Genomic DNA, 16,239 nt, shown 5'->3' with positions numbered 1-16,239 from the left:
GAGGAAGAGAGGAGGTCACATGACTCATGGAAACAGCTGTGGCCACATATCACAACACTGTTGACAGGCTGGTCTGTGATTACAGTCCCAAAGCATCTTTACATTCTCTTCATCAGTTAATGTTCTCATTACCGCTCCATCAGAGTCACTGCCTGCTTTAGTTTGTATCAGTGAGATCTGATCTTTACGATATAAATTCTGTCATCATTTACTCCCTTCATATCGTTCCAAACCCACTATACTTTCTACAGTGGACACAGGAGATAAACATTCACATGTTCATACAATGAAAGTGTAAGGGGTGGATTCTATCAGAAATAATAAAAAGCCCACCATACAGTATCATGAAAGTATTTTAAGAGTAGTCCACAGTAGTTTCATTGCTTTGTGTAAGAAACTGGCCAAACTGTAATTATGTATTAATGTGATTGCATTAAAAAAGTCAACCCTAATATTATGATTTTGTACAGAAAACTGGATATTTGTAGAAATTACATGAACACATTATGGTGTCATGACCTTGAGCACAAGTCTAGTAACGAACTGTAAAGCAATTAACCCTGCAAGCCATACCTATATCACTACAAACTTTCTAGCCTGAGATGCCACAGTGCAACTGAATAACACTTCAGAACAGATCTGTAGCTGCAGGTCCTCATATTGTTCAGCGTTTAGTCATATCCAGTGATCCTGATCAATGTGCCATGGATCGCTGAGTGATGATGTCAGCTGAGGGGGGTGTGGGTGGTCTATTCACAGCTCTGTGTGTGTGAGGAGGGGCGGCCATGCACTTGTGCAGTCTTTCTTTAGCAGTCTTACTCCTGCCTAGAGCCGAGCTCAGACTGGCAAACAGACACTGATCATTTTTAGGAACTTCTAGTGTTCTATGTTCATGATCAGAACTTGCTCCAGGACTGTGGTGTTTATCAGAGCTGCTGAACTTTGTCATGTCTCTTTGGCGCACGCAGCGGAGGTGCACGGCTGGACTCTGCTGCCTCCTGCTCACTCTCTGCTTCCAGATCTCAGCGTTTAACCTGGACACAACAACCATCCTCATCAAGGAGGGTGAGGAGGGAAGTTTCTTCGGCTTCTCTTTGGCTTTACACCAGCAGCTCACACCTGAACCTCACAGCTGGTGAGTCTGTCAACTGGATTATTGATTATTGATGCTGAGAATGGTTGTGACCTGAAACATGATCTAGCAGCACTGTTCATTGGTGTCAACACTTAAATAAAATGAAGAATCGTATTTGTATATTTAACATATGCAGATGTGATTTAGTCTTTTAATGTGTGTTTGTGTGAGAAACAGCATAAAGTATCCGTCATGCTGAATCACTTTGTGATCAGAGACAGGTCTGCTCTGCTCAGTCAGTGACACAGCAGATATTGCCATGCACAGAGACTGTTAAAGCTGGACGCTTGTGTTCTGTCAGACATACAGTGAGTGCGTGAGATGAGTTACAGTCAGAAGCATTACGCTGTGCTGAGCTCACTGCTTATTATCAGCTATTATTAGTGCCCAACATCACTGTTATTAATGCTCATATAATGTAATGAATGCTCTAGCACTAAGCATGATTTATTTGAGGATTTGACTCCTCAAGTCACTTGTTTTGTTGAGGAGAGGTTTGTTGCTTTACCAAGTGATCAGATGCATCATTTTACCTGCTAGACCAGAAAAGAGGTCAAAAAGAGGGCAGAGACTGTAATCTAGAGACTTGGAAACAGTAATCATGTTTGACTAATTGTGCTTTATAATGTGTGCTTTTTTCCTTCAGAGAACCTTAGTAAAATGAATGTGTATATAGATATTAATGTATTATATATAAATAAAGTCTTCTGTGCATTGCATGATCACAGCAGTTAGTGTGTTTTACACTTTATTCATGATCATCCTCTCACAGAAAATACCAGCTACACAATAAACTAAAGCACTAGTGTGACCCGTCAATAAACATACGTGAATGTGCATTGATTAAAATGATAAGTAGCAAATCATTTATTTTTTCAGTGCTCGAATAGACAACAACTCTGGGGTGTCACTGTATGTCTCTAAATTCACTACTATAGCCATTAACGCAGAAATCCATCTTTAATTTCAGCGTACACATATACACTATTGAGCCATGTCAAGTTAGAATAATGGAATAATAGAAATGTCTTTTCAGACACTTGCGATCTGATCTGTCCATCAGGAGCACATCTAATGTGTCACGTCTGATCACGTATGGTGGTTTCTAAACCAGTCTGATTATACAGGGCTTTGTCATTCACACGACTCAATGACTCATTGCTTCTGTAAATGTGATATCCCTGTCTATGATGTGTTTTGCTTTTTTTTCACTTTCTCTAATGTAAAAGTATCACTCTCTTCTCTATTCATAGTGTCCATCAGACCTGTATGTTTACTAGCGTTCTACACTTATACTGGAGTCCGTCTGTCTCCAGCGTCTAAAAGGAGCTTGTGTGTGTGTCTATAAGCTATATGGTTACAAGACACTTTTTTAGCGAGAAGCTGTTAAAAGCCGTCACATTAAAAGTTTAATGCCTGACGCTTTAAGGGGTTTGGGTTTAGGCCCGAAACAAGGAGAAAGGATTCATTTAAAATCTGACACAGGTTTCAGTCACCGGCTATGCTTTCTGTTGCCATGGTTACTGGTTCCTAAAAAAATGACAAATAATGCACTAACCTTTAAATGTCCAGTCCTGTTTTCATTGCTTTAGGAACTCTTGGAGTATAGGATATATGAAGAATTTTTTGTCTTTGGTTTTATTTGTATTTTTCAGGTTGTTTAATTTATATTGTTTATTGATCCTTGAGGCTTCAGAACTGCAGCCAGACATAAATCCAATCTCCATGACACACTGGCTTCTGGTGCTTTTCTCCCACTTTATAACCGTTTTGGATTACAGAAGTTGATGATTTTGGAATTTCATGTGATTTGATCTAGGAAATTCCCAAATATATGACTGCTGAACATTGACTACTAACTGTACTAAGTAAGCATACATGTTACAAAAGAAAATTTGCTGTTTGTGTCTCTTTGTGATCATCATTTCTAATGCCTCAGGCATGCCACTGATCTTTCTCTGGCACACACACACACATGGTCTCCACGTTTTTTACGTCCCTTACCCTAAACCTACCCCACACGCAAAACTTTCTGCATTTTTAGATTTTCAAAACCCTTCATTCCCTATGATTTACAATACTTGTCCCCACAAGGACAAGGATTTCGGCTATTGTCATTTTTGTGGGGACGATTTGTCTCCATATCGTAGGGTATACCTTAACTACACATTCACATATCACACATACAGTGAGATCAGATCCTCCTTGTCTAAATGTACCAGCAGTAAATGCACTTTTGGACGCAATTGATTGGCCTTGTATAAGGAAGTCATGTGGTGTCGTCTGACCTGCTGTTACTGTGTTTGTGCTCTATTTATACTCATATGAGAACTGCTGCCTGTTATAGACTACCGCTAAAAGAGAAGTGACCCGACCTCACAGCCTCCTCCAACATAGGGTAGACCTGTTTACTGCACATTCTGATGAATATGTATTTATTTAGCTTTTGTGGAAATTTGTATTTAAGAAATACTGTACCTGTCATTGTTTTTTTCTTGAATAGCTTTAGTTTCTCTCTCTCTTTTATATATATATATATATATATATATATATATACATATATAGGCAGATTCTCATATGATGGCTCAAGCTAGAAATCACATCAATTCCATACACACACATACCCACTAACAGTATTTCATGATTAGAATAGTATTTGTGTTGTGTTTGCATGTATATGCTGAATTAATTTCTGAATTGATTTCTGGCTCATTTTGCGTTTCCTGTTTCATCTGTGTAGTTAGTAGGTTGAGCCCATTCTAGTTTATCATCCAAGACTGTTGGTTATGTTGATATGGGCACAGAAAGTCAGCCATCACCCTGTTGTGTTGGACCTGAATAAACTGACCGAGTCCACACAATGCAGCACTGCAGCATCATCCGACAACTGCTGCAGATTGTCGTGAGTTAAGGACAGACTCTTTCTGGTTCAAAACACCTACGTTCAGGAAAGCTGTTGTATGACAATGAAATTGTTGTGTGTGGGTGTAATTTCCCCATCTATACTGATCACAGCCTTTACTAAACAAATGCAAAAATGCGGAGCAGTAAATGTACAGCTGAAAGAAATATTGAGATAGAGCGGGAGGGGAGGATTGGCTCATTGTCCTCCTTTTAGATGCCTTTCACACAGAGTCTTTTTCATGCTAATGAGTTCCCAGAGTTTTTGGAGCACTTGTACCACATCCAGGCGCCACAACACAACACCGAGGGCAAGACACAGTCCCTCACATTCTGTCTTCAAAGATCTTCAGCTTGCTTTCCCACTCAGTAATACAATGCTTGTTAAATACAGTCAGGGGCTCAAAAAGGGCATGCAATATATGCAATGCCTGGACATTTGTGGTTCTTGCAAAACCATTTTTCGAGACACGATGCCATGAAACTTACAACAAACTCTGGCAAATCTAACAGTTTTTCTCTCTCTCTCTCTCTCTCTCTCTCTCTCTCTAGACCACTTATTTTAACAGCCCATCATCTTAAAAAAATACATAAATAAAAAAGAAACACTTGGTTATGACATTGAAACTATCTTCAGAGTACAACATCAGATCACCAGTGATACAAACACACAAAAACTGTAACTTGATCTTTATAGTTTTAGTTCCTATAGCACTGAATGAATTACTTTATTTACAGTATTTTATAAGTATCCACTGACCTTTGTAATGCACACTAGTTGTAAGAAATAAATATATATATATATATATATGTGTATATATGATTGCGTTTTTAAAGTTGTAAAACTTTTATAAAACAGTTTTATAAATTGTTGGTTGGGTGGAGTGCAAATATTTCAGCAAATTGGTATTTTCATTCCTATATATCGCAGTTCCAAAACGTAAAAAAAAAAAAAAAAAACCTCTAAACATTATTGGTTCATTTAAAAATGAACTAGATGAATAAGCAAGCTTACAGAAAGTCATTCTGTTGGAAATGCTGAAATAATGGAAGTAGTGACTTTAATGTGATTATCTACATCTGTGGTTCCTCTGCTAGAATATCTGTGTGAACCTGGAGGAGAACAGATATCATACATCCACCAAAAAACAAACAAACCATCAAATTACAACAACAACAAAACATCAGCTGAGTCAGTTAGTGAATGGAAAAGATGCAGCATTTGAGTATACAGTAACAATGCTTTTATTTAACAAAAAGAAAAACAAGGTGTTTCGAGACAAACTCCAAGCGAACCAGCAACCAAGATGAAGCAGCAAAATACAGGAACGAAAGCATACATGAGGGTTCAAGGCACCCCGTATGGCAGTCTGAGTACCAAGGTGGCTGCTGGAGTGACCTTTGACAGGAGAGACCTTAGAGCAGAGAATTGTAACAATGAGAGTCAAGACACAGAGTGTAGAACGGGAACACGTGCGAATCATGAGTTGCCACCATGTGGAAGGGACAAGTGAAATCAAAAGCGAGAGGGGAAAGAGGGGCAGAGGAAACAGATCAGAAGAGTCCTGATGTGCTCAGATAGAGTGAGGTTGTCAGTGCAAATACTGAGGATCCAAGCAATTAATCAGACAAAAACTTTAGTTAAGGTGAAAATAAGACAAAAGGCAAACAAGCCCACATGCCACTGACTCCTGTGGCAAACTCCAACCAGAAAGGGAGAAGGCAGGAAGGATTGTCAAGGTGAGAGGCGGATAAGAAGTCTGAGGAAGGCCGAGAGGCCACAAAGAGAATCCCAGATGCAAAGTCAGGGCCAGGCAGGAGATCAGTAACAAGAGGTCAGTCTGAAACAACACCTATAACTAAAGGCCTTGACAGAGGTGGTAGAGCTGTGTGGTGCAGCAAAACGAAGCCAAGGTTAAGCAGAGCTTTAAACAAGAGTGCTAAAGCAAATAGCACAAAACACACTGGCAAAGACAAAAAGAAAAGAAACAAAATACATAGAAGCACAGAAGGAACAGGTGAGGGCATTTAATAGAAGGATGACTAGACAAGCGCTAAACAAGGCATAGCAGACACAAGCATTTTTTAGGAATTCACATAACCTAAAGGTACTCTAAAGGTAGTCTTCTTGAAAAGTCTTATGGTTCCATTATCATGGCCTTTGAAAAAATGGGCAGCAGTGATCTACTTGGCTTCCTTCTTGCTGTCTTGAATGCACAACATACTCGTTCAGTGCATTTTCACTGAATAAACACTAGCCAAAGTAAGAAAGTCATGGGAATCCTTAAATATTACCCTGAGATTCTACATGACATCCTGGAATATTATCATGCTTTTGGAATACCTTTTTTTGGTTGGACAACCAATTTTTAAATGACCAAAATTTAAATGATTACAATGATTATATCAGCAATGCTTATACATATAGTATAAAAATGTTCAAAATCATAATTAGAAAGCGATATGTTCTCTTGTACTTTAATGCATAAAACTTAAAACACAAGCTGAACAGCTTTTCAAGATTTAAATAAATGAATAACATTTTTAAATAATTTTTATTTAACAATCAACCCTGCATAATGTCCACAAATTACCTATAATCAGGAGTATGACTTGACACTGCAACTCTAATTGAGTTATCTAAATGTCCTTCAGTAAGGCATGTTCTGTGTTTGTTCTTAATAAAAACACACAGGTGTCACAGCATGGTTGAAATAAACATGGAGTAAAGAATTTCAGCACAGCAGTATAAAGTTTTTATTAAACAAAGAACTCAAAAAACATACACTGGGCACAAAGAACAGAACTACCATTGGATAACACGAGAAGAAATTACCAAAAACTGGAGGCATTTCAGACAAGGTTGGAAGAGGGAACATTCAAGTTGAAATGTTCCACTTCAAACTTAAGAGAGTTCCAGTTAATCACACATCACGTTAACATATGTCTGTCAATTATGGCAAAACAAGAAGAAAAAATAAGAAAATTCTGCCTTTTATAAATTTGTAAACTTAATATGTAATGTTTGAACGTTTGACATAAGATAACTCCACACTGTGCTTGCTGGAAGCAGTGATGTCAAATGACACATCTTGCTGTGGTCGGGGTAGATCGATCTGCCGTGTTCCAGATGTTATTTCCAAGTAGGAGGTAGTAGGAGGAAAAATCCTAATTTCAAGTTTGGAATGCAGCATAATTGGATAGACCAACTAATTAACCAAATGTACAACAGGTGTACAAATTAATCAAACAATAAAAACTATGGTAACTAACAGAAACACATAAACTGAACTAAAGCACGTGACCAAACCACCCAAAACAGAAACAAACAAAGGTCAGTTGGCCCAAGAAGACAGACAACTTTCATTGTAATTTCCATTGACTGCATGGATGGGAAGTGATGCAAGATCTCCCTCTGTAAATATATGGAGAAAAGGCTGATCTTGGCTTTGGAATGCATTTACAGCACATCAGTGATTGTCTTTGCCTTGAAGTTCACTGTTCAAATGATTCAGTTTCCCAGTGTCAATGTCAGTTAGGAAGGCAAGGTCTTGTAGCTACTTAGTATTGTCAGAAATTTAGATTTCACTGAAAAATCACTGAAAACCCTTCTGATGAAAACCATGAGCTGTATTACTTAAAGCCACAGACTCATCACACTGGTTGGAAAACCATTCATCAAGTCTTTCTCCAGCTGCTCAGTTATGTTAACTGACATAGCCGTGACTCGTCTTTCAATCGTGTTAACTCTGAGTTGAACATCAGAGTGTGTGGACGTTATTACATTTCCATTCTTGGAATGTTTAAACAGTGTTTGCTATCACAGTCATTGCTCCCTTGACAATGTCACCATCCAAGAATGATGTTTTGTGTTTCTAAAAAAATATGAGCCAACACTGTAAAGGAAGCTTCATCATTCAGGAAGCATCTGGTAAAAAAATAATTACTGTCTGCATAAGGTTGATTTCAACTCACTAATTTTTCTTTTCTCAGTGATGTACCTGTGGATGTACCATTAAAAGTCTTGTGGGTTGTGGTGAAATGTCTCTCTGCATTGCATCGCTTGGCTATCGCTATGCTAGTTCCACAGATGAGACATACAGTTTTATCTTTTATCTATATCTTTTTGTTGTTGTTGTGTGACCTAGTGCATCATCAGCCATAATCTTTTTTTCCACTTATTTATGCTGTAAACCAACATCGCCTCAACTCACAGAATATAATGTTGATACACACAAATTGTATAGTATGAAGCCAAAGACAAATTTCCACAGTGGTGGACAATAAAGTTTAAACTAACTGAATAACTAGCTAAACTTCTAAATATTTAAAATTATTGAATGATGATTTTATTTAATGTTATATGAACTAATTTTGCTTTCTTGTAATTGTGAACTGTTAGTGATGTAGGAACAGCATTTAAAGTGGTTAAAGTTAGTTTTCTTCTGCAGGATATTGGTTGGGGCACCTCAGGCCCGGGGTGTAGGAACTTTGCGGAACAGCCGTCCCGGTGCACTGTATCGCTGTCCAGTTACATCAGAGAAGTGTGAACGAGTAGACATTGATGGACATGGTAACACTTATATTTTTTACTTCCATTAAGACCACTTTAGCTTCATTTTTATGTGAAGAACTAAATTGTTAGTTCTGCTAAGCTGTATCTATTCAAGAAAAAATGTTTGTCGTTTTCTCAAGTGAGTCTGGATCGAGAGAGCAAAGACAACCAGTGGTTGGGTGTCACAGTCAAAAGTCAAGGCATAGGTGGAAAAGTAGTGGTGAGTAAATTTTATACCTGTAATGTACATTAAACAGATCTGATTTGCCATGTATACAGTAAATAACGTCATGCACAAAGTGCAGCAGGGTTAGTCAACCCTGCTGCACTTTCTGGATTTTGCCAGCAGGGTTAGCCAACCCTGCTCCTGGAGGGCATCAAATGCATCCTTTGTGTCCTTGAAACACCTACAATCATTAACAATGTGGTGATGCACATTACATTCTGCATCATGAGTACTGTGAGCATTTAAAATGTACCCTGATAGGGAATGAACATAGACTTAAGAAAATATATTTTATGTACTCCCTCAGTAATGGAATTCAGTGCAATTCAAGTACCTCATTTGTCACTGCTTTCTTACAATGTATAAGAAAACTAACAATCGTAAAAGTTCAGATTTTAAAAACAAAGCAGAATTAGGTAAAATGGGGACTAGGTCATTGTGGCATGTGCGCTACATGATCCTGTTTGTGTTGTGATGTCCTCACACAGACATGTGCTCACCTCTATGAGCTCAGAGAACATGTGAACCAGACGTTTGAGACCCGTGACCCGATTGGACGTTGTTATGTGCTGAGTGAAGATTTGACTGAGAGAGATGATCTGGACGGGGGAGAGTGGAAATTTTGTGAAGGTCGTTCTAAAGGACACGAGCAGTTTGGCTTCTGCCAGCAGGGCCTGTCAGCTAGTTTCACACCTGACAAAAATTACATCCTCTTTGGGGCTCCAGGGACCTACAACTGGAAAGGTAACAAGATTGTGAGTTTTTCAAAAATATATATGACCACAAATTTAAATGATCACATAAAAGACACAAATATATATAATTTCTGCTGTTAGGACATTGGATTCATTAATTATTTTCCTGTGACTGAGTCAATGTGTTAATATAAACCTTTTCTGCTTTTAGGTATTAGATTAGTATAACTGTCCCTGGATAATGTCAATGATGAATTGATGTGGATTTTTTTCTCCTTGTAAATCTTCCTTTTCTTATATAAACTTTTTTCAGGGCTATTATTTATGGCCAGTCCTGTTGAGGATGCTCTGGTCTACAAAACTCTGGAACCGTCCAAAAGCTCATTTGAGGATGTCGCTTTGAACAGCTACCTGGGTTTGTAGACAAAGAATGTTGACATAATAATGATTTTTTTTCTATGTTTTGAATTTTGTATTTTCCATGTATTTAATGTATTTTCCATTATACCAGTATTGGTTACTGATTTTGTGGTATCATGTACCATAATCACTGACTAATGGGCAAAAATATATGAAATCTATGAAATCAGATACAAAATCATCATGTGCTCTGTTTGCTTTAATTTGTTAATCTGTCCCTTCTCTTCATAGGTTTCTCTGTGGACTCAGCCAGAGGTCTTATGAGTAAGTCTGAGCTGACATTTGTTGCTGGAGCTCCTCGAGCAAATCACACAGGAGCCGTGGTTCTGCTACGGAAGGACAACGTCTACCGGCTGATGCCTGACCACATTCTGTGGGGTGAGGAACTGGCTTCCTCCTTCGGTTATTCTGTGGCTGTAGCTGATCTGAACAGTGATGGGTAAGACACTTTACTTGTTCCTGTGTAAAGCCATAACTCTGTGCTAAAGATCTAACAGGATGATTTCTCATTCAGTTGGACAGATATTGTAGTAGGAGCTCCAAATTTCTTTGACCGAAAAGCAGAGATTGGAGGTGCTGTGTATGTGTACCTGAACCCAGCCAGCCACTGGGAAAAGGCACGACCGATCCGGCTCAATGGAACATATGACTCCATGTTTGGGATGACTGTCAGCAGTGCTGGCGATCTGGACCGGGATGGTTACGAAGGTAAGAACGAAATCACATGCAAGTGTGTTTATTACACTCTAGTTTATGGTATCTCAAAAAACAGATTAGATTGAATTCTAGATTTAGTTCTTTACACAGACAAAAAAAATAAAAAAAGTAATATCTGATTACCTTTACAGTACAGAAGTCAGTACACCCCTTTTTATTATTCTCATCTTAAAGTATTATTCTTAGCTTAAAGTAAAGTAGGTCAATCTGACCAAACTTTATAAGCACTTTAAAAATACTTACAGCCCTGATAGAATCCTCTGTGAACTGTTCTTGCTCAGTATCATAAATCAGTGCCTGGGAGGCAGATTTTGTTACATGTATATCAGAGGTCGCGTCCGTCATTGACAGAGTTTTTTTTTATCAGTGACAGAAAAATCTGAAGGCCATCAATCACTTTGACAGATTACACTAAGGATGATCTATTGTAAATTGTAACTGTAATTCCCACCCTCGTCCAGTTGGTGGTAAGTGCGCTCCAGTGTGGCAGCACAGCACGGGATCCAGAACAAAAATGAAACTGTCACGAATCTTTTGCTATGCATTTGATTACACACAGGCTAGTACTCAATTTAAGCCAGCAATCTATCACGCCACATTAAAGAGCGTCAAAAGTATATTTATTGCTTAAATTTCCTAATGAAATTAGACTTTGTTTCATATCAAAAGTAACAAAGCACAAAAGCCTAGTGCAATTTGTAGGCTATATAGGCTACTGTTCATTCATGAACTGAAAACAGCATAATAGCATGTTTTGTTGTTTTAGTGTTCTCCGCTGTTACTGCGGGGTGTGGTGTTGAACATGAAAAGTGACGCAGAGTGTCTGTTCATCTGTTCTCTGCATATGAGAATTAAATATGAGAATTAAAATGACAGGTAACAATAGATTATGACAGAATTTTTACGACCCTGTTTGTTAAATTGACGGACAATGTTAAAGTGTAACGCAACCTCTGAGATATAGGCATTACAAATTGTAACTTTAGAAAGAAATATTTTATTTGATTTAACATAAAATTTATTGTACATAAACATTTAGGCTGCCACGGAATGTAAACTATGTAACATAAAAGAAGATAATTTGAGAAACATCTCAGTATTTTTTGTTCATAAAATGAAAGTCACTGGTAAACAAAACAGCTTCGCCAACAGTCTTCAAAATACCTTTGTTCATGTTCCACAAAAGCAAGGTTTGAAACAACATAAGGTTGAGTAAATGATGACAGAATCTAATCCCCTTAATGTTTATTTATTTATTATTATTACTATTGTAATATTTTAATTAAATTATACTCTAAATAAGAAGCTAAATCTGCCAGCTGGTGGTGGTAAATGTCTTTATGAGTCATTCATTCGATTCGTTCAAATGGCTGATTCATTCGTGAATCTTTATTAATGGGCCTTTGGTTCACATGATTGAATTCATTCAAAACGCGGATTCATTCAGAAACTAAACACTGCTGTGTTGCACAGAGACATGCAACAATTCTGCTACGGCTTCAAGGTAATATATTCTCTGCAAAATTGAGCAAAATCGTAATGTGTTTAAAAGATAATTTAAACTATATCAACTTCTTATTTACTAGACTGTTGTATAAAATCACATTTAAGCTTGTGATCGATTGGGACAAAATCAACACTCCTGTCATATTGCTCTTGCTGCTCTTGTAATATGTGATATTTATGATTATGAGACAACATATACAGGGGCATTTTTTTTGCACCAATATCTTGAATTTTAGGGCATAACTGCAGTAATGAAGTTGTTGCCCTGCATCATATTTGTCAACAGTCAGGATATCAAATATAAGAGGATGTCATCCAGTATTTTGGTACATCAAGAGGCATTCATGGTGTCATCTACAATAGTCATCTCCCCAGAATCAGCACTCATGCAGCCCCAGACTGCAGTATCCCAGACCATGTTCATGCCAAACATCTCTCTCTACTTGCTCTCTTTATCAGAGTGATCTGCACAGCTGATTTGGCACATGTTTCACACCAGATGCCCTTCTTGCCAACTTATGCATCCCCAGTGCTGGGATACACTCACTCACACAGCCAATTTACTTTTACACACCCAGAGGAAACCCACACAGACAAGGGAAGAACTTGAAAACTCCACACAGAAAGGCATCCTGACTTAGCCGAGACTCAAACCAGGGACCTTTTTGCTGTGAGGCAACAGTGCTAACCACTGAGCCACCCCAAAGAGCGAATTTGTCTTGGTCTGATCTGATCAAAGAATATGCTCCTGATATTCACCTAGGCTTCTTTTCATGTTCTATAAAAAAGTTTAGTCTTGTAGTTTTGTACTGAAGAGCAAACAAGAGGTACAAACAATAGGTTTTCCAATGTCTACCTGAATTGTCACAGAAACTCTGTTGATTTTCAGGATGGCCATTATCCCTCTGATTAGTAGTGTTCTGGCTCATGGTACCTCTGCAACTGTGTTTCCAGTGTTTTTTATTTAGTTGGTCACTAATCTTCATGTATCCTTTTCCATATTTGTGAAGTCTCACAGTCAGATTTTCCTTTGGCAATTCTTCTCCGTGTGGAATCATGATCCAGACATGCAGATAGACAGCTTGTAGGTCTATAACTGAGATGTTTGTGTTTGTGCATTGAAAATCACGGTGTAATCAGATTTGTTTTAATGATTGCCGGTTTTCTAACCTGCTTGTCAGTCATCACAGGTGTTTTCACTTTTATTGCTGAATCTGATTGTGTTTGTTTTCAGACATTGCTGTTGGAGCTCCATTTGATGGAGATGGGAAAGTTTTTATTTACCGTGGCTCTTCATCTGGCATTGATACCAAACCCTCTCAGGCAAACCTTTTCTCTCTCACTCACTCACTCACACACACACACACACACACACAAATTACTCGGCAAATATCTTGGACACATTAGATATGCTTCACAAAAACTTTTGTTATAAGATTGTTAATTATATCTTTTGCCTTAGCGTGTCAGTAGGAAATACACATTTTTCACTACCAAATATTCACTGTGCAAATCTTGTAATTATCCAGTGAGATTTTTTGTAGAGCTGTCAGTTTACTGTGTCCGTTTAACATGTACACTATGTAATAATAATAATAATAATAATAATGACACTCATTTTAAAAAGAACAATTAATTATAACCCTTGAAATGTGACCTGTTTTTATGTTCAGAACATCTAGATGGAGTGCCACAGAAAGTAAGGGTCACAAGACACACTTTAAAGAAATTAATGGACTCTTTTCACAAGCTGTATTTCCACATTTCCACATTTATTAACAATGTACATCTAGCACATTTTAAATTGTAACATTTTAAACATTTTAAAATTTTCTTTTTCAATTTTAATGTACATTTATAACGCTCTGTGTTTTCGTATTTTGGCATTAAATTGCATAAAACTGTTTTTAGTATTTCTAATACATGGCTGAAGGAGTGGCAGAAAATTTGGCATCTTTCTTCTGACCAATGTAACCGATCTCTCAGTAATGTTTTATTATTATTATTATTATTATTATTTTTCATCTTTTGTAAAGTCATACTTTTCTTTGCTATTGGGGTAAATAAGAAGGTAAGAAATATGAACCCAGAAAATGTGAAAAGGATCTATTGTTTTTGACGACTTAGGCCATCTTGACACTGATATGTGGCACAACAGCCAAAAATGTTAGTTTGCAAGTTCACATACACCAGAAATAGAAAAAAAGTCATGTGCTTACAGACAGATACATCAGCCAATGCTGTGTTAATGACCTAAATTTATAAATCCTAAATTTACTTCAGGCCGACTGCAAAGTGGAACATTGTGAACTGTAGGTTAGTGACAGCCTTATGTTCAGTGGTAATCTACAATATATAGACTTGCTTTTTTAAAGATGCTTTTTGTATTCAAAGATTTAACAATTTGCTACAAAAATGCCTTTCAATGATCTTTGAATAATTAACTAAATACATGTAATACCTTTCTAGTTAAATTAAAATTACAGAATATTACACAGGCATAAGCTACTTAAAATAAAGTGTATCAAGAGTGTACTAAATTGTACAAGTAGCTGTGTAACAGACTCAGCCTGTTACATGTGTGTAGAATATGTGTAGCTGCCTATTACATCTACATAATTACAAACTGTAATCACAGGCTGTTCCATAACTTAGTTACATGGTAAGTACATTTTGTTTCATGTAAGTACAATGGCTACTACTAAGTACTTAATTACTCTGGTAATTACTCTGTATTATGGACATCTTAAAATGAAGTGTTACCGTAGTATACTTCAAGTTTATTTTATTAAGTATTCTTAAGTAAAGTTCAAGAATATTTTTAGTATACTTTATGTAGTAACTATACAAATATCAGTGTACTAGTAGTATACTTGTAAGTGTACTATTTCAACACTCCAAATTGGCCCACTTTCTAGTATATAAAAGTATCCTTTAAAGTATACTTTAAATATAACAGTAGTAAACTTTGAGTACACAACTAGTTTACATCAATGGTTGTAGCTTGTAACTATACTAAAAGTGAACTTACAGGTATACTGATAGTTTACTAATTAAATACTTGTAGTAGCATTCTTAGTAGACTTTGAAGTATAGTCTCAGTAAAGTACTAGTTTAGTAGTTTTATACTGCAAATATACATGTAAGTTTTCTTTAAGTGAATTTTATATCATACTTTAAGAATACTACTATGTCCCTATCTAGGTATTAATTTGTATATATTTTGTTATATGAATATCTGAACATAAAAACATCAAAAGAAAGAACAGGATATCTGCTTGTAAACAGAAACATTTTATTCTAGCTTTAAACACTTGAATGTGGGTAAGTTTCATAAATAAAAAATAAAGAAATGAACAACATTTTGAACAAAAAGCTGAACACAAGACCAAGATCAGGGAGTTGATCAGCACCCCAAAGCTTGATAGTCATTATTACCTCTTCATTGGTCAACATTTTATTTCACAACGTTACACAGTTTGGATGCTGTTTTATGTTTGATGATCCGGTTAGATTACATGTGGAGGCATCTGTTGTTTCAGTTTCTACTTCACTTGTTTTTTTTTTTGGAAATTCTGTACAGAAGATATGTACTAGAGCCCCCTACCGTATAACAATAAAAACATGGATTCTAGGAGCACAAGTATAGCTCAAATATATTTAGACTTTTTCTAAGTATAAGTCAAGTATACTTAAATGTCATTTTAAGTATATTTCTGAGAAGTACATGAAGTCCATTTCAGTTGAAGTCCATTTAGTTTAAAAGAAGTATACTAATAGCACACTTGAATAAATTTCTTTTTTGTAAGTGTATATATACAGCCAGGAGTGCCATATTTGTCATTACCTCCAGGTTCTGGATGGACTTAATGCAGGCATCAAGCGACTGGGCTATTCCATATCTGGAGGACTAGATGTTGATGGGAATTTTTATCCAGATCTAGCTATTGGCTCACTCAGTGACCAGGTTGTGCTTTACAGGTGAGATATGAACTGCCTGTTTATGTTTGTGACATGACACTGGAGCTGAAAACTGTGTCCTGTAACAAAGATGTCAACTGAATATTTAAAAATAGATGCATTG

The 16,239-nt window shown here is 36.9% G+C and overlaps 1 protein-coding gene across 2 annotated transcripts in view; it reads left to right on the top strand.

Moving 5' to 3' along the window:
* The first annotated feature begins 782 nt into the window (after window positions 1–782).
* The window catches only part of itga7 (integrin, alpha 7), a 28,038-nt gene continuing 12,581 nt past the window's right edge, over window positions 783–16,239 (top strand). For both annotated transcript variants that reach the window (XM_051123197.1, XM_051123198.1), the window contains exons 1-9: window positions 783–1,135; window positions 8,488–8,609; window positions 8,732–8,811; window positions 9,306–9,561; window positions 9,826–9,927; window positions 10,164–10,371; window positions 10,447–10,640; window positions 13,390–13,478; window positions 16,009–16,136. In XM_051123197.1, the coding sequence (XP_050979154.1) occupies window positions 948–1,135; window positions 8,488–8,609; window positions 8,732–8,811; window positions 9,306–9,561; window positions 9,826–9,927; window positions 10,164–10,371; window positions 10,447–10,640; window positions 13,390–13,478; window positions 16,009–16,136 (1,367 nt within the window). In that variant the 5' untranslated portion in view covers window positions 783–947. The remainder of the gene's footprint in view (window positions 1,136–8,487; window positions 8,610–8,731; window positions 8,812–9,305; window positions 9,562–9,825; window positions 9,928–10,163; window positions 10,372–10,446; window positions 10,641–13,389; window positions 13,479–16,008; window positions 16,137–16,239) is intronic.

The sequence above is a fragment of the Labeo rohita genome, chromosome 11 (assembly GCF_022985175.1).
Source record: "Labeo rohita strain BAU-BD-2019 chromosome 11, IGBB_LRoh.1.0, whole genome shotgun sequence".
Lineage (NCBI taxonomy): Eukaryota > Metazoa > Chordata > Actinopteri > Cypriniformes > Cyprinidae > Labeo > Labeo rohita.
The sequence above is the reverse complement of the archived record's forward strand: the minus strand, read 5'-3'. Positions and strand labels throughout refer to the sequence as shown.